General features: G+C 39.1%; 1 protein-coding gene and 1 pseudogene across 6 annotated transcripts in view; both read left to right on the forward strand.

Moving 5' to 3' along the window:
- The window catches only part of MICU2 (mitochondrial calcium uptake 2), a 116177-nt gene extending 88374 nt beyond the window's left edge, over window positions 1-27803 (forward strand). Inside the window, exons 10-14 of one of the 5 annotated variants that reach the window (XM_081129893.1) lie at window positions 2696-2804; window positions 3257-3414; window positions 5197-5290; window positions 7295-7396; window positions 26353-27797. In XM_081129893.1, coding sequence (XP_080986019.1) covers window positions 2696-2804; window positions 3257-3414; window positions 5197-5290; window positions 7295-7396; window positions 26353-26384 — 495 coding nt within the window. In that variant the 3' untranslated portion in view covers window positions 26385-27797. Of the gene's footprint in view, window positions 1-2695; window positions 2805-3256; window positions 3415-5196; window positions 7202-7294; window positions 7397-8461; window positions 8880-26352 lie in introns of those variants that run through there. The other 4 variants (XM_081129895.1, XM_081129894.1, XM_081129897.1 and 1 more) reach the window with 4 other exon arrangements.
- Window positions 23121-24867, forward strand: LOC308553548 (heterogeneous nuclear ribonucleoprotein A1 pseudogene; annotated as a pseudogene). Its single transcript has 2 exons — window positions 23121-23222; window positions 24004-24867. The product of its transcript is annotated as a heterogeneous nuclear ribonucleoprotein A1 pseudogene (transcript).

Here is a 27803-nt window from a genome sequence, read left to right on the forward strand (position 1 = left end):
ATAGGAATATATAACAGTTTTAAATTAACTAGACACTGAAGATGAATAATCCTCCCTCATCACTCCTAAAAAATTTCAGGGATGGAAGTCTCTGAGGGGAGAACGAGAGGCTATTAAGCAAGGACAAGTGGAATAGGGAAACTGATATAGATAGTCAAATGGCCAAACAGTTTACAGCCATCTAGTAAATTGTAAAATCCTTATCTTCCCTAACTAAGGACACCTAAGAGTAAACGGTTTAGCTCCGTTGAGCGTCTTTCAGTGCAGTGAAAGGCTGCTGGTTCAATTCCCAGTCAGGGCACATGCACATACCTGGTAGGGGGCATGCAGGAAGCAGCAAGTCATATCAGTGTTTCTCTCTCGCCCCCTCTCCCTTCCTCATTCTATGAAAAGAAATTTTAAAAAAATTTTTTTTTTAAAAAGAGTAAGTTGTTTACACTTCTCAGAGGATAAATAGCTTAAATCACCCTAGCAGAGACATAGATAGCAGAAATCCAATTAGTGCCGTTTGCCAACCACACCCAAGGACAGATGAAGTTAAGAGAATATATCTCCTTTTGGTGCCTCAGCATGAAGCTGATTAATATTATATTGAGATCTTCCCCCAAGACTTCTCCTAAACTCCCAGCCATTAAAAACCCTCAAACCTAAGGCCCCGGCACCCACTCTCCCTCCTGGGAGCACACCTATGCCTTTCCCTTCCTCCTTTCCTTCCCCCAGAGGCATGCATCTCCTAACTTCTAAGGGACCCCAGGAGACTTGCAACCTGGGGAGTGGCAGCGGCAGCTGCTCCCAGGCTAACCCCCTGACCCTGTCTTCAAGGCTACCTTTTCTCTGACTTCCCAGTGAGCTAAAGCAGCCCCTCCTTGGCTCACTTCTTTCCCATAAAGTTTCTGGAGGGCCAAGGCAGCCCCGCCTAGTCTCTCTCATTGCTTATTCTATCCTAAGCCCTTCCTTGTCTCACCATCCCCACCTTTAATAAACGTACTCTCAAAATTGAAGAATTAATTAACTAGAAATATGTAGAGAAAATTTTATAAAGTTTTGATGAATATGAAAGAAAACTTACCTAATTATAGAGACATTCCCTGTGATTGAATAGAAAGTCATAGCATTATAAATACAGTAGTCCTTCCTTAAATTAGTCTATAAATGGGATGGTCATACCAGTCAGAACAGCCAGTTTGCTACAGTTACAAACTAACCCTGAAATCTCTGTGGCTGACATAAGGAAGGCATCTAGTAACCGTTAGTAACTATGGTTGTAACTGTTCAGTTACAATGAATTTGAAAGGCATATCAATTGAACAGAATATAAAGTCCAGAGATAGATTTCCCAAATACACATGGAAGTTTAATATATGTAAACTCATATTACAAATTAGTTGGGTAAAAGAATTATTATTAATGAATTACAGTAGGACAATCTACTGGCCATCTGAGGGAGAAAATTAAGGTAAGCCTCTACCTCACTCATTACTCTGAAATTCCAACTGGATCAAAGAATTAAATGTTAAAGAGGAAAAGGAAACTGAGTAAGAATAGAAGAAAACTTGGAAACAGTAATCTTAGAGTGGAATATACCTATCAATCTAAACAAAACCCAGAAGCTTTTAAGGGGGAAAAAATTGGTCATGGGGGGCGGCAGGCACCAGGACTGACAATCACCACCAGCTGCCCATATACCAAAAAATTATGCTTCTGAAATCTCTTGATGTCAATTCCCCACATAGAGCAATCAAGCTGCCCTACATGTGCTACTCACAACAGTTGTTTTTTTTTTTTAAGGAAAAATTTATGAAGTTATTACCTAAAAATTAAAAATCTGTTGACTCCCCTCATCTTCCCCCCAAAGTTATAATCAAAGTCAAAATAAAAAATTAACAAAATGGGGGGAAATATTGGCATCACAATAATAGACTAATGTCTTAATTTACAATGCAGTCTTAAAAAAACCAAGGACTTTGAAAGGCCTGACATTTTACCCTATTTAATATATAATGCCATAATAAATGGCAGAACAGGAATTTTGACATAGGTCCATCTAACTCCAAAACCCAGTGCTATGTCCACTGATAAAACTAAGTAGAAAAGCTACAAGGTGGGCCACTTAACAGGATGTATTAGTCTCCTCAGGCTGCCATAACAAAATACCACAGACTGAGTGGCTTAAACCACAAACTTATTTTCTCTCAATTTTACAGCCTGGAAGTCCAAGATCAGGATGCTGGTAGGGTTGGTGTCTGGTGATGCCTCTCCTCCCCACACACAGAATAAGAGCACTCCGGTGTCTCTTCTTATCAGGACATTAAACCTATCGGATGAGAGCCCTACTCTTATGATTTACCATCTCCAAATATAGTCTGCATTGGGGGTTATTCAACATAGGAATGTTTAAGAGACAGAATTCAGTCCATAACACAGGAGCACCCCAAGTCTGTGTGCACAGGCACACACTCTAGGAGGCCCATTCACACAGGGTACAGTCTGCACAGTCATACCCAGTGTCCTGCCAGTTAATTTCTTGGGATTCCTCCTCATCTCTGAAATCTATAATTGTGTTATTCTGCATCTCAACCTTTTTAATAAGCTTGCTTAGAAAGATAGTTCATAAGGTGTATGATAGAGGACTCAGTTATTTCATAAATTGTATAATATAATAAAATCATAATAAAAACTCCCTTTTGTTTTTTAGAGCATAAGTTTGGATGAGTTCAAGTCATTTTGTCATTTTACAACCCACTTGGAAGACTTCGCTATTGCCATGCAGATGTTTAATTTAGCTCATCGCCCTGTCAGACTAGGTAAGTTCTATGAATCATTTAATTTTTATCATTTTTTCAACAAGATGATATCATCCAAGGAGCCAGTTATCGATAAAAGCAATGATTGGCCTTTTACTTAATTCAGTGTGATTATTCTGAATTTACAGTACCAACACTCATATTTAACAATTACTCTATTTGCTTTTACTTTCTTTCTTTTCCCCTGAGAAGTTGAAGGAAATGTTTAAATACTTGTGTTTGAAACATTGGTTATATTCAAACAGCCGCTTATCTTGCAGTTGCTTTCATCGCACTTCTCAGCCAAATTTATTATTTGAGTACATTCTTCAGGTGTATTTTTGTTTTTTATTTACTTCCCATGTAATAAATATTTAGATTTGTTTTTACTTCTCAAATTATGAAAAATTAGATTAATTTCCCTTAGACTGTTTCACATGGCTAATGAGTTGTTTTATGTTTGGTTTTTTTAGCAGAGTTTAAGAGAGCTGTGAAAGTAGCTACAGGACAGGAGCTCTCAAACAATATTTTGGACACCGTCTTCAAGATCTTTGATTTGGATGGTGATGAATGCCTTAGTCATGGAGAGTTTCTTGGAGTTTTAAAAAACAGGATGCACCGAGGTTTATGGGTAACAGATTTTGAGTTTTTAACTACATGTTTACATGTAATTAAATGGATGATGTTAAACCTAGAATTTGAGGAAATCTAAAGGTAGCTTTCATCATTTATAAAGAGATACCTCCTACAGATGGGATCTAACATTTTCTTTGCCGTTTTAAAAAAAAATCTGAATCTAGCCCTAGCTGGTTTGTCTCAGTGGTTAGAGAGTTGGCCTGTGCACCCAAGAATCCCAGGTTCAATTCCAGCCAGGGGCAGGTACCCGGTTGCAGGCTTGATCCCCGGCCCTGGTCAGGATGAGTGCGGGAGGCAACCAATCAGTGTGTCTCTCACATCATTGTCTCTCTCTCTCTCTCTCTCTCCCCCTTCCACTCTCTGAAAAGTAATGGAAAAAATACATCCTTGGGTGAGGATGGATAATTAATTAATTAATTAATTAATTAAAAATCTGAATCTAATCAGAAATCATAGCCTAGAATTTACTTCAGCCTTTGCAGTTAGACACACCTAGATTGAAATCCCAGCTCTATCACCTGTTGACTGCCAAATCTTACAAAGCCACTTAATTTTTCTGAGCCTCCAATTCCTCATTTGTACAATGAGGAAACTAGTAGAATCTACCAGAAAGAATTATTATGAGAATTAAGGGTAAAATACTTAGTATAGTGGCTGAGACACTTGCAGTAGATGTTAGCTAATATCATTATTTACTCAGATTCACAGATTGGGCTATAACTGAGACAAATCAAACCCAAAATTTAGTTTAGATGAAGATCTGCTAGAATCCCTCTCAGGAAGGCAGTGTGCAGGTTGGAAACCCAGATCCAAAGAGGGCCACATGGTAAGTAGGCAGTTAGGCAGAAGAGAGGAAGAAAGAGAGAAAATACGGTGGGTTCACAAAATCAAACCTATTTATGATATAGAAAAGCACATTCATTTCCTGCCACAAACAGACATTACTTATGGAAAATGAACAAATAGGATTTCCATTGGCAAACATGTCTTAAAAGCTTTGTAGTCATCTGGTACCTCATAGTTAATAATCATATTCCTGAAGATTAAACCAAACTTTGCATTTAGCAATTTAATATACCCAGGAGCCTCTATCATTTCTCAAAAAGCATTAAAGAGAAGAGCTATAAATCAACAATAGGGAAAGAACATATACATAATCTAAAGTAGACTTTTGCTTCCATTTGGTGGATTTCCAGTAATGCGCTCATGTGCTCACCAGGATCCCAGTGTTGTCCAACTTTCACTTTCTCGTTTAGTTGAGAGGAATAATTAACACACAGTACTTTCAATTCACGAAGTACTTAGATGAATTATATTATTTCTTCTTAAGGCTTCTCATCAAATATATTGTGACCTATAGTTACTTTTTAATTTTAGCCAAGGGTAAGTCAAAATTTTAGGCTTATTTTTATTCCACATAGCTAAATAAAGTTCACTAGGAAAGGCAAAATATTATAAAATATTATAAAGGAAAACATTATTAAATAATTACATTTTAAAACCATTATGTAAAAGATCAGCCAGTCTTCCTGTTCTTATGAGGGAGGACTCACCAATCATGTGTGGTCTGCCTCCATTCCTTGGTTATCCTGCGGATATTCTTACATCACATTCACTTTTACCCTTATTTTGCAGTTCGATTGCAATCAACCTTTTACAGCATAATCCACCTCAAATCCATTTTGAAGGAGTGTGTGAGATAAATGTAACATTGCATACATGAAATCATGTTTAACCTTAAAGAGAATGACCCCTTAATTTTACTTTTGATTAACAGGTACCACAACAACTAAGTGTTCAAGAATACTGGAAATGTGTGAAAAAAGAAAGCATTAAAGGAGTAAAAGAAGTCTGGAAACAAGCTGGAAAAGGTCTTTTTTAGGAAAAGATCATGTGGGAATTTTGCTTTAACTGTCAGATTTGGATTTTTTTAAAGTACCAGGTGTTTACCTTCTTAAGTCTTCATTGGTTGCCTTTGTAATATAAAGACACCTTGTATTTGCTTTCTGATTAAATAATCTCTTAATAAAAAGAAAGTATACTTTTAAGAAAACAGATACTGGATTCAGTAAGAAGGCCTAGGATTGAAGTAATGCTTTGTACTTTGATAAAATGGAAAACCTAGTTATTCACTGATTTCTTAGACATAATAGCACAATATGCTCTCTGGAAGGATCAACAAAAACTTACAGAAACAAGTAATTGATATACAAGGCCAGTATCAATTCTACAAGCCCTGATGTTCCTAGTAGAGCAAATTAACATTTCAGGTTTCCTCATGTGTATCTTATATCACATAAACTTCTTACACATTTTATTTCAGTTAGCTGTATATTAGTTGTCTTTAAAATAACATGTAAATTCCAATATTGGACCTAGAAACAGAGTGAAGTATTTACAAAGATACAAAAATTACTGAGGTGTGCCTCATTTTACATGTGTTGTTTGAAAACTACCTTGTTTTCAAATGTAAATACTCTCATCCATTGCCAGCCTCATTAATTTATATTCTTAAAAACTAGGAGAATTGGGAGAATCTTGGTCACAAGAGCAGGGTCTCTTGGGATTTATTGGGTTGTAGGTAAATGTTTTAAATGGCCCTAGAAAATTAATAGGCGTTAAATATAAAATGATATAAATATAAAATGACATGTTTTTAAACACGATAAAAAGTATTTTTAAAAATATGATTCTCAAATAAGAATACTGCAAATACTAAAAACATGTTTGACTCCCTGGATAAATACCTGATTTCAAGACTAAGGCAGGGAAAGCTCAAGAGGAGCCTGTAGCATCTTATGCCTAAAAGTAAGGAAATGCTCAAGAAATAATGGAAGTCCAGCCGGTGTGGCTCAGTGGTTGAGCTTCAGCCTATGAACCAGGAGATCATGGTCCAGCTCCTGGTCAGGGCACATTCCCAGTTGCAGGCTCGATCCCCAATAGGGGACGTGCAGGAAGCAGCCAATCAATGACTCATCACTGATGTTTCTATCTCTCCCTTTCTCTCTAAAATCAATAAAAACATATTTAAAATAAAATAGAAATATATCAAAGGATAAGAGCCAGCCTAAAGGAGCAGCCCCCTTCAAATCGGGTAAAATTTGAGCATCAAAGTCATTAATGTTTAATGTTACTAATGGATTAGAACCTATAGAATAAAATAAGAAATATGATCTTATACTGAATATTGATTAATAGGGCAAGGGAAACCTCTTCCTTATTATTAAAGGGAAAGGCCTTGAAATATTTAAAACCTGCTGACTTGGAAACTCATAATTTAATGCTTGACATTGACAAGTGGTAAAAGCTGTTCATCAACAGATGAATGGAAAAGCAAAATGTGGTACATATATACAATGGAATATTATTCAGCCATAAACAGAAATGAAGTTCTGACACAGGCTACAACATGGATGAATCTTAAAAACATGCTAAGTAAAATAATCCAGACACAAAAGGACTAATGTTGTACAATTCCACTTATGTAAGTACCTAGAATAGGCAACTTCCTAGAGACAGAAGGTGGATTTGATGTTACCAGGGGCAAGAGAGGAGGAAGAATGGGGAGTTACTGCTTAATTATTACGGAATTTTGGTTTGGGGTGATGAAAAATTTGGGGAATAACATAATAGTGATGATTATACAACATCGTGAATACAATTAATGCCACTGAATTGTATGTTTTAAGATGGTTTAAATGGCAAATTTTGTATATATATTTTACAAAATTTTTTTAAATTAGTAATGTAACATACCAATAAATGGTGGATTGTACCCTTTATATAGGTGAACTGTGTGGTATGTGAATTATATCTTAATGAAGCTATTTTTTTTTTAATCCTCACCCAAGGATATTTTTTCCATTGCTTTTCAGAAAGTGGAAGTGAGAGAGAAAAAAACATTGATTTGAAATACATCAGTCAGTTGCCTCCCGGATGTACCCCAACTGGGGCCCAGGATCAAGCCTGCAACCCAGGTACATGCCCTTGACTGGGAATCAGACCCGAGACCCTTCATTCCACAGACTGACACTAACCACTGAGCCAAACTGGCTAGGACAATGAAGCTGTTTATAAAAAAAACAAAAAAAATGTATAATATAGACAGGGTTAACCAATGGACAATAGGTTGAGAAAAGGTATTTCGAAATGTCAAAAGCGAACCAAGTAAAACCCAATATCCTCCCCTCCACCGCCACCATTTTAAAAAAAATATTTTGTAATGCCCATTTTACTCCTGAATGAAATTCATAGTTTTACACATATTTTCTTTATTTTTATTGTCAAAAGTATTACAGATGTCCCATTTTTGCCCCCATTGACTCCCTCCACCATGCTCACGCCCCCTCCGCAGGCCTTCACCACACTATTATCTGTGTCCATGGGTTATGCACATATGCATATAAGATCTTTGGTTAATCTTTTCCTGCCCTCCCACCCCCGAGATTTGTAGGGGGCGTGCAGGAGACAGCTGATTGATGTTCACTCACATCAATGTTTCTGTTTCCTCTAAAAAATAAAAATAAAAAATCTTTTAAAAAAAGATGTGGTACAGTTGCACGATGGAATACTATGCAGCTGTAAAAAAGAAGGCTCTCTCACCCTTTGAGACAGTATGGAGGGACCTGGAGAGTATTATGCTAAGTGAAATAAGCCAGTCAGAGAAAGATAAATATCACATGATCTCACTTATATGTGGAATCCAATAAACAAACTGCTCTACACATATTTTTAGAAATAACATAAAGCAGCCATGGCCGGTGTGGCTCAGTTGGTTGGAAGTCGTCCCATACACCAAAAGGTCCTGGGTTCAGTTTCCAGTTAGGGCACATACCTAGGTTAAAGGTTCAATCCCGGATCAGGGCATGTATGGGACGCAACTAATAAATATATCTGTCTCACATCTCTCCCTCTCCCCCACTTCTCTCTCTCCTCCCTCCCTCCCTCCCACCCTCTGTAAAAATCAATGGAAAAAATATCTTCCAGTGAGGGTTTGTTTGTTTGTTTGTTTGTTTTTTAAAGTATATCTTTATTGATTTCAGAAAGAGGAAAGGAGAGGGAGAGAGAGAGACAGAAACATCAATGATGAGAGAGTCATTGATCGAGCCCACAACCTGGACATGTGCCCTGACCGGGAATCGAACGCCAGTCGCCTGGATCCTAGGTCGACGCCCAACCGCTGAGCCACGCCCAGCCGGACGAGGGTTTTTTTAATTAAATTTATTGGGGTAACAATGGTTAGTATGAACATATAGGTTTCAAGTGTGGGTTTCTATGTTACAAGATCTGTATATTGCTCTGTATGCCCACCACACAAAGTCACATCTCCCGTCACCATATATTAAGACCCTCCTCACCCCACCCGCTTCCCTCTGGCAACCACCACACTGCTGTTTGTGTCCACCAGTTTCAGTTTTATATCTCACATAAGAGTGAAATCATATGGTTCTTTGCTTTTTCTGACTGACTTATTTCATTTAGCATAATATTCTCAAAGTCCATCCATGTTGTTGCAAATGACAGTATTTCATCCTTTCTTATGGCTGAGTAGTAGTCCATTGTATAGATTTACCACAACATCTTTATCCAGTCTTCTTATCGTAGGACACTTTGGTTGTTTCCATGTCTTGGCTACCATGAATAATGCTGCAATGAACATAGGGGTGCATATATTGTTCTGGGGTGACCCGTGACAGACGACCACCAGAGTTTGTGTTTGAATTTTGGAGCCTTTATTAACTGGCCAGCGACTACAGTTGCAGCGTCTCACCCACGTAAGAGCCAAACTGCAGCACTGACCCTCAGTTCTTCTCTCACTTTATGCTCAGTAACCACAAAGGCACTACAGTAAAGGGGTTTCCAATAATTTGTCAGGCTGTCAGCTTTTGGTACAGGAAACAAGGGGGGACCTTTAGCAACACAAAAGGAACAATTTAAACACAGTATCTTACAATGAGTAATGGGGTTATGCTTGGCCGGAGTATGACTGGTTGGTTCTTTCTATGGGAACTCAGGGGGAGCGGCGATTATTGGGCTAGCTTGTCAGGACTTGTCCTGTACAGTAGGGATCTTGCTCTACCTTTACTGTTAGTTCCTTAGGTATATTCTTCTGGCCATTGTGGCCAGAACAATATCTTTCGAATACATGTTTTTGAGTGTTCGGGTGTATACCCAGGAGAGAATTTGCTGGATTGTATGGTAACTCTATTCTCAATTTTTTGAGGAATCACCAGACTTTTTTTTCAATTTATCTTTATTGTTGAAAGTATTACAGATGTCCCCTTTTTTCCCCCATTGATCCCCTCCATTCCACTCCACATCGGCCCCACTACCAGGCCTTCCCCATACTATGGTCTGTGTCTGGAGGTTATGCACTTCTGCATATAAGTTCTTTGACTGATTAATCTCTCCCCACCCACTCCCCTACCCCCATCTTCCCTCTGCAATTTATCAGTCTGTTCCATGCTTCTATGTCTCTGGATCTATTTTGTTCATCATTGTATTTTGTTCATTATATTCCACATATGAGTGAGATCATGTGATACTTCTCTTTCTCTGGCTGGCTTATTTCGCTTAGCATAATATTCTCCAGTTCCATCCATGCTGTCCCAAAGGGTATGAGATCCTTCTTTACAGCTGTGTAGTATTCCATGGTATATATATCCCACAGCTTTTTTATCCACTCATCTACTGATGGGCACTTGGGCTGTTTCCAGATCTTAGCTATTGTGAACTGCGCTGTTATGAACATAGGGGTGCATATATGCTTTGTGATTAGTGTTTCAGGATTCTTAGGATATATTCCTAGAAGTGGGATCACTGGGGCAAAAGGCAGCTCCATTTTTATTTTATGAGGAACCTCCATACTGTTTTCCATAGTGGTTGCACCAGTGTGCATTCTCACCAGTAGTGTACTAGGGTTCCTCTTTCTCCACAGCCTCACCAGCACATGTTGTTTGTTGATTTGTTGATGGTAAACATTCTCACAGGTGTGAAGTGGTACCTCATTGTGGTTTTAATTTACATCTCCCTGATGATTAGCAATGTTGAGCATTTTCTGATATGTCTCTTGGCCATCTGTATGTCCTCTTTGAAGAAGTGCCTATTCAGGTCCTTTGCCCATTTTTTAATTGGATTGTTTGTCTTACTCTTGCTGAGTAGTATGAGCTCTTTGTAAACTTTGGAAATTAGCCCCATATCCAGATACATCCTTGGCAAATATGTTTTCCCAAACCATGGGGTTCCTTTGTATTTTGAGGCTGTTTTCTTTTGCTGTGCAGAAGTTTTTTACTTTGGTGTAGTCCCATATGTTTATTTTTTCTTTTGTTTCTCTTATCCTAGGAGATGTATCAGTGAAAAGTCCACTACGTGGGATGTCTGTGACTTTACTGCCTTTGTTTTCTTCCGCGATTTTTATGATTTCGCCACTTACATTTAAGTCTTTTATCCATTTTGAGTTTATTTTTGTGTATGGTGAAAATTACTGATCTAGTTTCATTTTTTTGCATGTATCTGCCCAATTTTCCCAGCACCACTTATTGAAGAGACTGTCTTTACTCCATTATATGCTCTTGCCTCCTTTGTCAAATATTAACTGACCATAATGACGAGGGACTATTTTGGGGGCCTCTGTTCTGTTCCATTGATTTATATGTCTGTTATTGTACCAATACCAGGCTGTTTTGATTACAATGGCTTTGTAGTACAGTTTGATGTCTGGCAAAGTGATCCCTCCCACTCTGTTCTTTTTTCTCAAAATGGCTGCAGCTATTCGGGGTCTTTTTTGGTTCCATATAAATTTTTGAAATGTTTGTTCTAGTTCTGTGAAATATGTTGTTGGTATTTTGATAGGAATTACATTGAATTTACAAATTGCTTTGGGTAGTATGGACATTTTAATAATGTTAATTCTTCCAATCCATGAGCATGGAATATTCTTCCACCTGTTTAAGTCTTCATCTGTTTCTTTTTTTAATGTCCCATAGTTTTCCAAGTACAGGTCTTTTACATCCTTGGTTAAGTTTATTCCTAGGTATCTTATTTTTTTAGTTGCAATGGTAAATGGTATTGTTTTTTTAGTTTCTCTCTCTGAAAGTTCATTGTTGGTGTGTAAGAATGCCATTGATTTCCGGATGTTGATTTTGTATCCAGCTACCTTTGCAAATTCGTTCATCAAATCTAGTAGTACTTTGATGGAGTCTTTAGGGTTTTCTATGTACAATATCATGTCATCTGCAAATAATGACAGTTTTACTTCCTCCTTTCCAATTTGGATACCTTTTATGTTTTCTTCCTGTCTGATGGCTATGGCAAAGACTTCCAGTACTATGTTGAATAAGAGTGGTGAAAGTGGACATCCCTGTCTTGTTCCTGTTTTTAATGGAAGTGGTTTTAGTTTTTGCCCATTGAGTATGATGTTGGCTGTAGGTCTGTCATATATGGCCTTTATTATGTTGAGGTATGATCCCTCTATTCCCACTTTGCTGAGAGTTTTTATCAGAAATGGATGCTGGATTTTGTCGAATGCTTTTCCTGTGTCTATTGATATGATCGTATGATTTTTGTCCTTCATTTTGTTTATGTGATGTATCACATTTATTGAATTGCGGATATTATATTAGCCTTGCATCCCCGGAAAAAAATCCCACTTGGTCATGGCGTATGATCTTTTTAATGTATTGCTGGATCCGGTTTGCTAGTATTTTGTTGAGGATTTTAGCATCTATGTTCATCATGGATATTGGCCTGTACTGTTCTTTCTTTGTAGTGTCTTTATCTGGTTTTGGGATTAGGGTGATCCTGGCCTCATAAAAAGAGTTTGGGAGTTTTCCCTCCTCTTGAATTTTCTGGAATAGTTTGAATAGAATAGGGTTAATTCTTCTTTGAATGTTTGGTAAAACTCCCCTGTGAATCCATTTGTTCCAGGACTTTTGTTTGCTGGGAGTTTTTTGATTACTGCTTCAATTTCATTAGTTGTTATCATCCTATTCAGGTTTCCTGCCTCTTCTTGAATCAGCTTTGGGAAGTTGTATTCTTCTAGGAATTTGTCATTTCTCCCATGTTGTCCTGTTTGTTGGCGTATAGTTGCTCATAGTATTTTCTTACAATCCTTTGTATTTCTGTTGGGTCGGTTGTTATATCCCCTCATTCATTTCTGATTTTATTTATTTGGATCCTCTCTCTTTATTTCTTAGTGAGTTTGGCTAAAGGTGCATCAATCTTATTTATCTTTTCAAAGAACCAGCTCATGGTTTTAGTGAGTTTTGTATTGTTTTTTTAGTCTTTATGTCATTAATTTCTGCTCTGATCTTTATTGTTACCTCCCTTCTACTTCCTCGGGGCTCTTCTTGCAGTTCTTATTCTAGTTCTTTTAGTTGTTGTGTTAGATGGTTCATTAGAGCTTTTTCTTGTTTCTTGAGATAGGCCTGTAATGCTGTGAATTTTTCTCTCAGGACTGCTTTCGCTGTGTACAATAGATTTGGGGTTGTTGTCTGTTCAATTTTGTTTTTTTCCATTAGTGTTTGATTTCTTCCTTGATCTCACTGGTAACCCATTCATTGCTTAATAACATGCTATTTAGCCTCTGTGTGTTTGAATGTATTTGAGTTTTTTTATAGTGATTGATTTCTAGTTTCATGGCATTGTGATGCTTGATATGATTTCAGTCTTCTTGAATTTGTAGAGGCTTGCCCTGTGCCCTAACATGTGGTCTGTTTTTGAGAATGTTCCATGTGCACTTGGGAAGAATGTGTATTCTGCTGCTTTGGAATGAAATGTTCTGAAAATGTCAATTAAATCCATTAGGTCTAGTGAGTCATTTAAGGTCTTTGTTTCCCTGTTGATTTTTTGTCTTGATGATCTGTCCAATGCTGATAGTGGGTGTTAAAGTCTCCCACTATGATTATGTTGCTGTCAATCTCTCCTTTAATGTCCCCCAAGAATATTTTTATATATTTAGGTGGTCTTATATTGGATGCATAAATGTTTATAAGGGTTATTTCCTCCTGTTGGATTGATTCCTTTAGTATTATGTAGTGACCATCTTTGTCTCTTGTTATGGTCTTTATTCTGAAGCCTGTTTTGTCAGAAATAGGTATTGCTACTCCAGCTTTTTTTTTTCCTTTTTATTTGCATGCAATATTTTATTCCATCCCTTCACTTTTAGCCTGTGTGTCTTTTGCTCTCAGGTGGGTCTCTTGTAGACAGCATATATTTGGGTCCTGTTTTCTTATCCATTCAGCTACTCTATGTCTTTTGATTGGTTTATTTATTCTGTTTACGTTTAAGGTTACTATTGATATATACTTATATAATTCCGTTTTCCCCTTTATGTTGATGTACCTTTCTCGCACTATTCCTTCTTTTTCTAGAGCAGTCCTTTTAGCATTTCTTGCAGTGCTGGCTTGGTGGTACTGAACTCCTTTAGCCTTTTTTTGTCTGGGAAGCTCTTTATTTCACCTTCAATTTTAAATGACAGCCTTGCTGGGTACAGCAATTTTGGTTGCATGTTCGTGCTTTTCATTACTTTGAGAACTTCATGCCACTCCCTTCTGGCCTGAAGTTTTTCTGTTGAGAGATCTGATGTCAGCCTTATGCGGGTTCCCTTGTAGGTCACTGCTTGTCTGTGTCTTGCAGCCCTTAATATTCTCTTTGTCCTTGACATTTGCAATTTTAATTATGATGTGTCTTAGAGTGGGTCTCTTGGTCCCTCATGTTTGGAACTCTCTGTGCTTCCTGAACTTGTGTGACTTTCTCCCTAGCCACCCTAGGGAAGTTTTCTGTCATTATTTCCTCCACAAAGTTCTCTATCCCTTGCTTGCTTTCCTTCCCCTTTGGTACTCCTCTAATGTGAATGTTATTTCACTTCATGTTGTCCCAAAGCTCCCTTAGACTGTCCTCATGCTTTTAAGTGTTTTTTCTTTTTGCTGCTCTGATTGATTTATTTCTACCTTGTCTTCTAAGTCACTTATTCTGTCCTCTGCTTCACTGAGCCTGCTTTTAATTCCTTCCAGTGTATTCTTTTTTTTTTTAATATATCTTTATTGATTTCAGAGAGAGGAAAGGAGAGGGAGAGAGAGAGAGATAGAAATATCAATGATGAGAGAGTCATTGATCGGCTGCCTCCTGCATGCCCCCAACTGGGGATCGAGCCCACAACCTGGGCATGTGCCCTGACCAGGAATCGAACCCCAATCGCCTGGATCCTAGGTTGATGCTCAACCGCTGAGCCACATCCGGCTGGTCCTTCCAGTGTATTTTTGATATCAGATACAGCATTCTTTATTTCTGTTTGATTTTTGTTTGTTATGTATCTTTTTTTATGTTTTTACTCAGATCCTCAATCTTACTATCTAGTGCCTTGTTTTTCTCATTAATTTCCTTGAACATCTTTACAATCAATACTCTAAACTCTAGTTCTGATAATTTGCTTAACTCCATCTCATCAAAGTCTTTTTCTGGCGATTTTTCCTTTAATTTGGGGGTTGTTTCTTTGTCTCTCCATTTTGGTGGCTCTTAGTGTTTGAATCTATATATTAAATATCTTTACTGTCTCCCAGTCTTATGGGGAGGAATTTTGTATTGTGATTCCAGTGGAGCCCAAAGGTGTGTTTTCCTTATACTTCTGAGCTCTTTGCTCTAGGTGTGTCCCTTTTGTGGGTGTCTCTTTTTGAGTTCTTTGGGCTCTCTTGTTGTGGATGGGTCTAGATTGTTGTTGACCAGTCCTTGGGAGGACTCTCCTCTCAGTTAGTTTGGCTAACTGTGTGTCTCAGCCCCAACCTCGTCATGTACGCTGTTGTACGGGTGCTGGGAAGGCAGGACAATACAAAACTAAACTTCCAAGAAACAAGGGGTATCTTACAAAATATCTTGACAATCATAATGAAAACAACCCAAGTCAAAATAGAACTGGGACAGTGAAGGGAGAAAACAAATTCTAGAGAGGAAAAAAAAGGTAAAAAAAAGAGAAAGAAAAGTAAAGCTTAGAGAGAGAAAAGTATATTGTTAACAATGATGAAAATTTAGAAATAATAATAATAAACTAAACTAAAATATAAAAAATAGAGAAGCTACTGAGAGATAAAAGACGGAGAGAAAAGATTCTGAAAGATGGGCAAATAAAAAGTTAAGGGAGAGAATAGGAATTGGATAATAGTTGAAAATGAAGAAGTGAAAATACAATAAAGAGAATAAGAGAAACTAACAATCGAGCAAAAAGACAGGAAGACAGAAGGGAGGAAAACAAAAGAAAGAAAGAAAAGAAGAGAGGGGGGAAAAATTATGCCAATGGATCGAGAGGAGATAGAGAGAAAGCCCGGGCAGGGAGGGAGTCCAATAAGAGATTTGGGGGAAACTATAGAGAAGAGCAGTAAACTTATTGGGTGTAATGATAAAGTTTCAGCAGTTAAGCAGGGAATATCAAGAAAGTCTTGATAGTAGAAGCAAGGATAAAACAAAGCAAATAAACAAAACAGAGCAACAAAACAAAACTAAGCAAAACAAAATTCTTTAAAAATAAATAGAAAAAAATTAAAACTTCTTTTAAATCTAAAAATATTTTTTAAATTTAAAAAGAAAGCAAAACTTTTTTTCCCTTTCTCTTCTTCCTAAGGGAAAAACAGTAACAAGCAAACAAACAAAGAAAACAGGAGAAAAAAAAATCAGGTGAATTTCTTCTGGACAGCTTATGTTGTCTGTGGCTCGCTGTTTTGGATGCTGATTTTTGTTGTCCTGGGAGGTACTTGTGTAACAGTCAATGTGAGGAGCTGTCTAGGTTTGGCTCTGGTGTCCTTAGGTAGATGGTTGATCTGAGGCTCTCCGGGACCACCTCCTCTTTTCAGCTATTTTGCAACTTTGTAGTTGCCTAGTCTTACTCCAGAGTCTTCTGTAGAGTCTTTAGGGTGCAGGATGGGTAGTGTGGCTGAGGTTATCACTGCCCTTACTTAGGGGTTTTGCTGTCAGGCACTCACTGTGAGGGAGTTAGTCTCTGCTACACAGCTAGCTTCTGTGTCTCTACCCTGTTCTCCAATTCTAGTTCCCCATGCCCTGGCCTGCTGAAGTTTCAGATTGATTTCAGCCTGTTGTCTTTTCTGTATGGGCCGTTTCAGCAGCCTGGGCCAGTGGGTTCAATTAAAAAACATTCCAGTGAGCCCTTTGCCTGCCCAGCCCCTGGCAGGGGTTTTCAGCTTTTTCTCATTTCCGAACAACAGTCCCTTAGAGTTTTATTCTTGTAAAGTCCTCCTGTGAGCTGTTCTCCCTTCCCCCTCAGGATTGTGCCCTGCGGGTGTGTCTGGGTCTTCAGTGAGCTGAACCAGCCCATTTCCTGTTGGGGGCGGTGCTCCCGGCTGCAGGAGAACCTGCATACTCTCCCCCTCCCTTCCCAGGTCTGGTTGGCTGGTCGCACCAGGCAGGCTGTATACTGTGCCGACACCAATCCTAGCTTTCGCTCGTCCATCCAGTACACACCAGGAAGGTGGGAGCCATTTCAGCTATCAAAAAAACACACACAAAGCAACACACCGGCAGAATCCGCCCTGCAAGTTCCTGCCCCCCAGGCACCAAGGCACCCAACAGGAGGGGACCCAGAGACAGCCCCAGGCAGCTCCCCTGCAAAGCTGGGGCAGCTCCACACACCACCAGGGCACCCTCAGGGCTGGTCCAAAATCCCAGAGTCTCCCCACAGGGAGCTCATGGCAGGAGGGCTCTCCTCCCCTTCCCTGGGCCACAAAAATTAAATGCTTTCTGGGGCGCAACACACTGCCTTACAGGGAGGCAGAGGGTCCCAGTATGTGGCTGCTCAGTGCAGAACTCTGGTCCCTTACTACTCGGGTGCCAGAGGCTTTGGGACAGCCTGTCCTATGGTCAGCACCCTGAGCATTGGACATGGGTCGAGGCCACCATTAGAAGCTTTGTTTCCTAGGAAGGCACCGTCCCCTCCTCCTGGGCATACCACTCCCCTGATTCCCTCTGCCCTCTGCGTGGGGCACTCCTTCCTCTCTCCTCAGCTCTGGGTGTGAAATCCCCGCTTTTGGATGCTGGTCCACACTCCCGAGGGGAGGGAGCTTTACAGCCTCCAAGCCTCGGGGCTTAGAGCACAGCACAGTCTTCAGGGGGGACTCCTTTCTACTCCCCACCCTGTCTTACTGGACTCTACGATGTTTCTTCAGTGATCTCTACTCAAAATATGTCCACTCAGGTATGTTTCTCTGGTTTTTCCAAGCTGGCTACATAGTATTTTAGGAGCAAATTGAGTCCATGGCTAGGAGCAGGGGCGCTCTGCTGCTTCTCACAGTGCCACTATCTTTCCTCTCCCTCTGCCCACTTTTTTATTGGGTTGTTTGGTGTTGAGTTTTATGAGTTCTTCATATATTTTGCAAATTAAACCTTTGTCGGAGCTAATGTTTGCAAATATCCCATCTGGTTGGCTTCCTCTTTGTTTTGTTGTCAGTTTCTTTTGCTGTGCAGAAGCTCTTTAGTTTGCTATAGTCCCATTCATTTATTTTTGCCCTTCCCTTGTCTGCGGGGTCAAGTTCATAAAATGTTCTTTACCACCAAGGTCCGTAAGCTTGGTACCTATGTTTTTGTCTATGTAACTTACTATTTTGGGTCTCACATTTAGATCTTTGATCCATTTTGAGTTAATTTTTGTACATGAGGACAAGCTGTAATCCAGTTTCATTCTTTTGTATGTGGCTTTCCAGTTTTCTCAGCACCATTTATTGAAGAGACTATCTTTACTGCATCGTGTGTTTCTGGCCCCTTTGTTGAAAATTATCTGCCTATATACATGTGGTTTTATTTCTGGGCTCTCTGTTCTGTTCCACTGACCTGTGTGTCTGTTTCTGTTCTAATACCATGCTGTTTTGATTATCATAGCTCTGTAGTATATTTTGAAGTCAGGTAGTGTGATACCTCCAGCTTCCTTCTTTTTACTCAGGTTTGCTTTGGCTATTCAGGGTCTATTGTGGTTCCATACAAATCTGATGATTTCTCATTCTATTTCTTTAAAAAGTGACATTGGTATTTTCATGGGGACTGCATTGAATCTGTATGTTTCTTTGCGTAATATGTCCATTTTAACTATGTTGATTCTTCCAATCCATGAACACAAGATATTTTTCCATTTTGTTGTACCTTTTTCAATCTCTTTTAATAATGCTTTGTAATTTTCAGTATATAGGTCTTTCACGTTCTTTGTTAAGAACGTAGCTATTTTTTTCTTTTGGTTGCAACTGCAAAAGGAATCGGGGTTTTTTGTTGTTGTTGTTGTTAGTATACAGGAAGGCAATGGATTTTTGTACATTGATTTTCTGTCCTGCAACTTTACTGTATTTATTGTTTCTAATAGTTTTTTGGTGGAGTGGAGTCTTTAGGGTTTTCTATATACAGAACCATGTCCTTCACAGAAGGTGACAGTTTTACTTCTTCCTTCCCTATTTGGATGCCTTTTATTTCTTTCTCTTGCCTTATTGCTCTAGCTAGGACTTCTAGAACTATGTTGAATAATAGTGGTGAGAGTGGGCATCCTTGTCTTGTTCCTTATCTTAGAGGAAAATCTTTCAGTTTTTCACCATTGAGTATGATAGCTGAGGGTTTATCATATATGGCCTTTATTATGTTAAGGTACTTTCCTTCTAGTCCTATCTTATTGAGAGTTTTAATCTTAAATGGATGTTGTATCTTGTGAAATGCTTTTTCTGCATTTACTGATAAGATCATATGACTTTTATCCTTTCTTTTGTTAATGTGGTGTATTACATCAATTGATTTGCGTATGTTGAACCATCCTTGTGTCCCTGGAACGAACCCCACTTGATCGTGATGTATTATTTTTTGGTGGTCTGCTGTATTCAGTTTGCTAGTATTTTGTTTAGGAATTTTGCATCTGTATTCATCAGAGATATTGGTCTGTAGTTTTTCTTGTGTGTGTTATCCTTGCCAGGTTTTGGTATCAGGGTTATATTGGCCTCATAAAATGTGTTTGGAAGTATGGCCTCTTCCAATTTTTTGGAAGAGTTTGAGAAAGATAAGGGGTTTGTTTTTGTTTTTGTTTTTTAAATATATCGATTCAGAGAGAGGAAGAGAGAGAGAAAAACATCAGTGATAAAAGAGTCATTGATCGGCTGCCTCCTGCACACCCCCCACAGGGGATCAAGCCCACAACCCGGGAATCGACCTGCAATCTCCTGGATCATAGAACGATGTTCATCTGCTAAGCCACGCAGGCCAGCAAGAAGGATGTTTTAAATCTATGAATGTTTGGTAGAATTCACTGGTAAAGCTATCTGGTCCTGGACTTTTATTTTTTGTGAGGTTTTTGATGTTCTTTCAATTTTCTTGCTGCTCATCACCTATTTAGATTTTCTAATTCTTCATGATTTAGTCTAAGAAGGTCACATATTTCTAGGAATTTATCCATTTCTCCTAGGTTATTGAATTTGTTGGCATATAGTCTTTCATAACATTCTAGTATGATCCTTTGTATATCTGTGATGTCTGTGGTGACTTCTCATTTCTGATTTTGTTTATATGGGTCTTTTCCCTTTTTTCCTTAGTGAATATAGCCAGAGTCTGTCAATTTATTAAACATTTCAAAGAACCAGCTCTTTGTTTTATTAATTTTTTGGGTAGTCTATTCTTGTTCAATTCTGCTCTAATTTTTATGATTTCCTTTTGAGTTCCTTTTGTTCTTTTTCTGGTTAAGATGTGATGGCCCTGGCCAGTTTTGCTCAGTGGGTAGAGTGTCAGCCTGTGGACTGAAGGGTCCTGGGTTTTATTCCAGCCAAGGGCACGTACCTCAGTTGCAGGCTCAATCCCTGACCCTGGTTGGTGAGTGAGCAGGAGGCAGCCAATTGATGTTTCTCTCTCACATCGGTGTTTCTCTCTCTCTCCCTCTCCCATCCACTCTCTGAAAAGCAATGGAAAAAATATCCTCAGGTGAGGATTAAAAATAATAATAAATTAAAAAATAAATAAACTGATTGCTTAACCTTAAAAAAAATTTATGATGTTAGGTTTTTTACTTGGGATTTCTCTTGTTTCTTGAGATAGGCCTGTAATGATATAAACTTCCCTCTTATTACTGATTTTGCTGCATCCCAGAGGTTTGATATGTTGTATTGTCATTCTTCTTTGTCTCTATATATCTTTTGATCTCATCTTTTATTCCTTCTTTGACCCAGTCATTTTGTAGTAGTATGTTGTTTAATCTCCACATATGTGTGGATTTCTTTCTTTCCTTTTTGCATTTCTAATTTCAAGGCATTGTGGTCAGAGAATATTCTTGGTATAATTTCAGTCTTCTTGAATTTGTTGATGCTACTTCTGTGACCCATTATATGGTCTATCCTTGAGAATGTTTCATGTGCACTGGAGAAGAATGTATAATCTGATGTTCTGGGATGAAAGGCTCTGTAAATGTCAATTACGTCCATTTAGTCTAGGGTTTCATTTAAGGATGATATTCCTTTATTGATTTCTGTTTGGTTGGTCTCTCTACAGCTGTCAATGGAGTATTAAGGTCCCCAACTATGATTGTGTTTTGATCTGTTTCTCCCTTTAGTGCTATGAATAGTTGCTTTATATATTTCAGTGCTCCCTGGTTGGGTGCATACATATTAAGAAGTGTTAATGTCTTCTTGATATAGTGTCCCCTTTATCATTATAAAGTGTCCATCTTTGTCTCTCTCTTGTTATATTTGTTGTCTTAAAGTCTGTTTTGTCAGATATAAGTATGACTGTGCCTGCTTTTCTGTGGACATTATTTACTTGGAGAATCATTTTCCACCCCTTTACTTTGAATCTAACTTTGTCTTTGCAGCTTAGATATGTCTCTTTTAGGCAGCATATGGTTGGACTTTGTTTTTTGATCCACTCTGCTACTCTGTGCCTCTTTATTGGTGAATTCAGACCATTTACATTTAGGGTAATTATTGATGTATGAGGATTTCCTATAGCCATTCTATCTTTTGTTTCCTGGTAGCTGTGTGTCTCCATTGGTTCTTTTCCTTTATACTTTTGTCTCTTGTTTTTGTTTGATGGTGTTTCATACTTCTTTCCTCTGTGTCCACCTTTTTTAAGCTATGTGTCCTGGTTTGGGGATTTTTGTATGTGGTTACCATTAGGTTTATAAAAAATAAAGTTGCATATTTACAATAGTTGTTTTTCTTTTTTGAGTGCATCTGATTTTCATCCTCCTTTGCCAGTTCAGACCTTTACTCCTTCCCCTTTTTATGTTTTTGTTGTCACAAATTATCCCTCTTTATGCCGTAAGTTTTTTGGTGATCTTACTTGTAGTGTTGTTACTTTATGTTTTTTGTTTCAGGTAGAATATCTCCCTTGAGTATTTCCTGCAGTGGAGGTTTTCTGGTGATAAAATCTCTCAGTTTCTGTATGTCTGGGACCGTCTTTATTTCTCCTTCATATGTAAAGGATAATTTTGCTCGATATGTTATTCGTGGCTGGTAATTTCTCTCTTTCAGACGTTTCAATGTTTGGTTCCACTCCCTTGCTTGTAGAGTTTCTGCTGAAAAGTCAGATGAAATTCTGATGGGTTTTCCTTTGTAGATCACTTCTTTCTTTTACCTGGCTGCTTTGAGAATTTTTTCTTTGTCATTAATTTTTGACAGTTTTAATATAACCTGCCATGGAGAAGGCCTCTTTGGATTGAGGTAACTAGGTGTTCTGTTTGCTTCGTGGGTTATAGAATCTAGTTCTTTCCATAGGTTTGGGAAGTTCTCATCCACTATTTGTTTGAATAGACTCTCAGTTCTCTCCTCCCTCTCTTCTTATTCCAGAATGCCTATTATTGTAATATTGCTTTTTCTGATGCAGTCAGATATTTCTCATAGAGCTGTTTCATTTTTCTTTTTTTTTTTTACTCCTCACCCAAGGATATTTTTTACATTTCTTTTCAGAGAGAGTAGAAGGGGGGGAGAGAAAAACATCAATGTAAGAGAGACACATTGATTGGTTGCCTCCTGAATACACCCCAACCAGGCCCAGAATGCAACCGAGGTATACGCCCTTGGCCAGAATCAAATCCAGGACCCTTCAGTTGGTGGGCCAACATTCTAACCAAATGAGCCAAACCTGCAAGGGCTCATTTTTCTTTATGCTCAGGTTTCTCTCTTCCCTCTCTGTCATTTCTAGATTCCTATTTTCAATATCACTAATTCTTTCCTCCTTTTGATTGGCTTTATTGTCTATGCTCAGTAGCTCATTCCTAATCTTCTTAGTTACATGCTTCATTTCAAGGATTTCTGATTGGTTCTTTTTTAAAGTTTCAGTCTCTTTGCTAAAGTACTCATTTTGTTCATTGATTTGTTTTCTGAGTGCACTGAATTGCCTGTCTGTATTTTCTCAAATCTCGAGTATTTTCAGAACTGCAATCTTGAAATCTGTCATTTATATCACATATTTCCTTGTGTTCTAGCTTGCTTTCTGGGGATTTTTTCATTTTCTTTCTGATCATCCTCATTATCATGGTTATTCATGGTATTTCCTGCTCTCCTTTGTCTAGGCACAAATACCCCTTCTGTAGCAGCATTCTCTGAAGAGGTCTTTCTACTATTTTCCAATAGGTGGCACTGAATTACAAGATTTTTTTTACCTCTGTGATCTCCCAGACTTGACCTCCATGGGCTTCTGTAAGGCAGTTCAGCTGTGCTGCTTGGGGGTAGGGCTTGTTTTGCCCTCACCATGATGGTCACCCCAAACCCTCCGTGGGGTCAAGCCCCAGCACCAAACCCAGGGATCAGCCACAGAGGGAAACAGTGGTTCTACTGCAGTAGCTCTTGGTTACAGGTAAAGTATTCCTCTACCCAGCACCAAGGCAACAGTAGGCAAGTTTTGGGAGTCCAAAGGGCAGAAGGGCTCTATGGTTCCATTTCTTTGTCAGAAATACCCCACCCCGACAGTGGACAGCCACATTACAGAACCTGTGCTCTGTAAGGCGTCTGCTAGCTCAGTTACTGTTCACTTGCCCTGCTGGACTGCCCCCCAAAGCTCTCTGTTCCTCCCCACCAACTGCTACCACTGGCTTCCTACTCTCTCCTGGCTGCACCACAAGCTCCTGGCTACACGGCTACATCTGAGGGCGGTCTGAGCTTTCCTCTCTTCTTACCTCCCTGCTTATTCCTGGTTGCCCAGCTTCAGGTGTTTCAATGTACGGGTCTCAAATGTGCCTCTGTATTAAGTAGGGAATTGTTGGTTGAATTATAGTTGGTTAATTTGTTGAAATTTCAGGGGGAGAGGCCAAGGTTATTTCTCACACCACCATTGGTCTGACATCTGCGAGGTGAGGATTAACAAAACAAAAAAAGGAGACACTGAAGAACATCACCCAAGAGATTTTTTTGTTGTTGTTATCCTTATCCGAGGACACTTCCATTGCTTGTTAGAGAGAGTGGAAAGGGGGAAGAGAGAGAGGGAAACATCGATGTGAGAGAGACATCGATTTTTTGCCTCCTGCGCATACCTCGAGTAGGGTGACCCTGCAACCGAGGTACGTGTCCGTGGCCTAAATCGGAACCAGGACCCTTCAGTCCATGGGCCAACACTCTAACCACTGAGTCAAACCAGCTAGGGCCAGAGGTATCATTTTGAACAGTATGGGATAATTGAAGTGATTGAAATCATGACTGACCAAGGCAGTGTCAGGAAGAGAGGCTTTGCTTTTGTAACCTTTGATGACCATGACTCTGTAGACAAGATTGTCATTCAGAAATATCATACTGTGAATGGCCACAACTGTGAAGTAAGGGAAGCCCTGTCTAAGCAAGAAATGGTTAGTGCTTCATCTAGCCAAAGAGGTCGAAGTGGTTCTGTAAACTTCGGAGATGATCATGGTGGTTTTGGTGGGAATGACAACTTTGGTCATGGAGAAAACTTCACTAATTGAGGTGGCTTTGGTGGCAGCCGTGGTCATGGTGAATATGGTGGCAGTGGAGATGGCTATAATGAATTTAGTAATGATGGAAGAAATTTTTGAGGTGGCAGAAGCTACAATGATTTTGGCAGTTACAACAATCAGTCTTCAAATTTTAGACCCATGAAATGAGGAAACTTTGGAGGCAGAAGCTCTGCTCCCTGTGGTGGTGGAAGCCAATACTTTGCCAAACCAAGGTAGCTATAGCAGTTCCAGCAGCAGCAGTAGCAACAATGACCCCACATGGTTGAAGTATGGCAGTGGCAAGAGGTTTTAATTACTGCCAGGAAACAAAGCTTAGCAGGAGAGGAGAGCCAGAAAAGTGACAGAGAAGCTACAGGTCACAAGAGATTCGTGAACTCAGCCAAAGACAGTGATGGCAGGACCTAGCTGCTACAAGAAGACATGTTTTAGACAATATTCATGTGGATAAACAAAAAACTCAAGGACTATATTTGTAACTAATTGTATAACAGGTTATTTTAGTTTCTGTTGTGTGGAAATTGTAAAGCATTCCAACAAAGGGTTTTTATGTAGAAATCTTTTTCACCTGTGCTGCTGATTGCTAAATTTAATAGTCTGATTATGATGATGAATAAATGTGTCTTTAAAAGAAAAAAAGAAAAAAAACCAGATTGATCCCTATTAAAAGGTGGATACATTAGGTTCCCAGACCCTGTTCTATCAGACCCTCTAATCATATGGTTAATCCCCTTGTTCTGATTTTCTGCTCACCAAAGCAATCTTCTGATACTCTAGTTCCATAGAAGGAATATTCTGGTCAGGGCTACCTTTCCAGACCATGCTGTGACCTTGACATGGGCCTTCCCATATGTATTCATTAGGACTCTTGGACACAGCAATAGAAAGCCATTTTGAAATAGATTATACAAAAAAATTTATTGGAAGGATATAAAGGTGTGTAACATATTTAAACCCTGGGAGGGTCAGAACAGCAGCTGGGACTTAGAAAAACTTCAGCCAAGGACTTGAAAACCACCAGAACACTCACCATCTTTTTTTCTGCTTCTGTCTGTGCATCAGTTTCATTCTCTTTTACTCACATGCACCAGAGAAGTATAAACTCTGCTCTCTCTGAAATTCAATAACTCCTGGGAAAGATTCTGATTGGTTGGCATCTGGATCAGGTTCCATTCCAGTCCAATCTACTGTGGCCAGAAGGGTGGGGTCATGGCAGTTTCCATGATCCCACATGGTTGGAGTATTGCAAGGAAGGAGCCTTTTCTAAAAGAGGAAGGTCACTACTCCCAGAAGAATGTGCAGGTGCTGGGCATACACACAGCAGAGTCATCCTCCCTACATAGAAATACTGTAGGCTAAGACCAGTTTAGGGATCTTTGAGATCACACAGGGCAAGCTATTACTCAACAACAGAAGATCAGGGTGAAAGTGACAAGTAAGTTTCAGAAGAACTTTCAAGAAGCTGGTTGCCTGGCCCAAAAAAGGATACCGCTGAGCAAGCCGCTCCAAGAATTCTATGTATGAAACTATTTTTCACCAATACATTTGAGAGCATGCAATAAATTAACCAGTACGTAAAATACTTTGATCTGATTTATATATTTATTTTTCCTCCTTTTCCTAGGGCATGTTTTAGACTTATTTGGGGCCAGAAGGTGAGATAGTGGGGAAATTTGGGCAAGCAGAGAATGTAACTGAGTCTAAGCTCATACTGCTTGCCCCACAACAGCCAATAAATCAAGTGACAAGGTTTTAGGACAAGGAAAGCAACTGTATTTGAAAAGCCTGCAAGCCTAGAAGATGGTGGACTAGCATTGTAAAGAAGCACCTTAAGAAAGTACAGAACTCAGGATTGGTATAAGAATCAAGGGAAGAGAGAAATGGGAGGGACAAGAGGTGACTGACTATTGCAGATATCTGGGTGCCATCAGGTGTCCAAGGAAGCTTTGTTTTTAGTCTGTTGACTCTAGTTGATGTGAGTCTGATCAAGAGGTTAAACAATACATACTTTCCTTATCTCCTCAGGAGGGGCAATTTCAGCTAAGGGGCTGTTGTAAAACTGAAGCTGCAAGAATTCCTCCAGTGCTGCATGCAAGACAAGTAGAAGCTATTACCCTAAAGACCATGGGAACAAAGCAGGTTTGAACAAATTGGAGTCAAAGATGCTGAACATTTCACTCTGTTGCAAGAGAAGCCAGCTAGGTCCACCACTGCCAGCCTTTTGAGGCCTATGTCTTTGTTTTCTAAGCTCTTAGGTGTTCCATAACCCTGCCATTCCTCAACTGTGCCCACATGGGGATAAGCAGGGAGAAAGACCTACTCTAAATACTAGTCCCTGAATCCTTCTAATGATGGGAAACCTTTCTCCAGGTTCCAATCTCTCTATCAGTAACTTTCCAAAGAAGAGCAGAACCAATATATACAAGTGCACATGCTGAACAGCTGAGCCTAATTCCAGGCAACTGGGGAGAGAAGTTTCCATGCCTACAAGGAGGCATACCTGACCTTTGTTCAACTCCACATTTTCTTCCCTCTCCTCTAAATTGTAGCGGTTAAATGGATTTTAAAAGAAATTTCCCAATATTTTCAGTGGAAGTACAGGCAAACTGCAAAATCAGAATTTGATGCAAATTATAAAAATTAGGAAACAAGTAGGTGACACCAGACAGATGATGCGTTAAGTTTTATTTGATGGAAATTGCATGTTTGCGAAAGCTGGTATGCGAATTGACACCAATACCACCCCTATGCCGTAGAGTAAATGAGACAAAAAGATAAGATGCAGGGAGAAAAAGAATCCTGCAAATCATTGGTGGTAGCACAGCAGTTCATTTAACTAAAATAAAAGAACTAAATGCTGCAACAATACTCCACAAGATGGCGCACTTGCTTTTCTAAAAAGTTTTCATCACCACTCCTGATCTTTAACAGGAAAAAAACCCGCAAATATACAGAAAATTGCAGAACATTTTAAAAATGACTTCCTTGTTGAGGTGGAAGACTTTGGCCTGACATCCTGAGCTACTCAGCACCTCTTAGGAAAGTGAACACAGAGCGCTAGCACATTTACCATTAACGTGCAATTTGCGTTTGGCTACATCTAGTAGAAAGGAAATAGATCTTTGGACTCTCCAGGCAGCACACTGTAATTGGGGTAGTTTATTACTTCAGCAGCATCAGTGTCAAACTTGATCAAAACCTGTCTTATTCTATGCACTCTGCTAGGGGCTTGGCTTGCTGCTCTGACAGACTTCCTTCCAAGAGGATAAAACAGGAGCAAATATTTTGCTATAACATGTATTACACCTGATTTTACATAATATTTAGACATTCAATGTTGGGAGAAAAAAAAACTAATAACTCCTTTATGGTTTTCAGAATGTTAGACAAGCTCTCTCCCCAACTACAAATTTATGCAATACAAAGAGAATTAAAGGAATGTCCATTGCAGCATCATTTAATAAAAATCTGGAACT

The sequence above is a fragment of the Miniopterus schreibersii genome, assembly GCF_964146895.1.
Source record: "Miniopterus schreibersii genome assembly, chromosome: 2".
In the NCBI taxonomy this organism is placed as follows: Eukaryota; Metazoa; Chordata; class Mammalia; order Chiroptera; family Miniopteridae; genus Miniopterus; species Miniopterus schreibersii.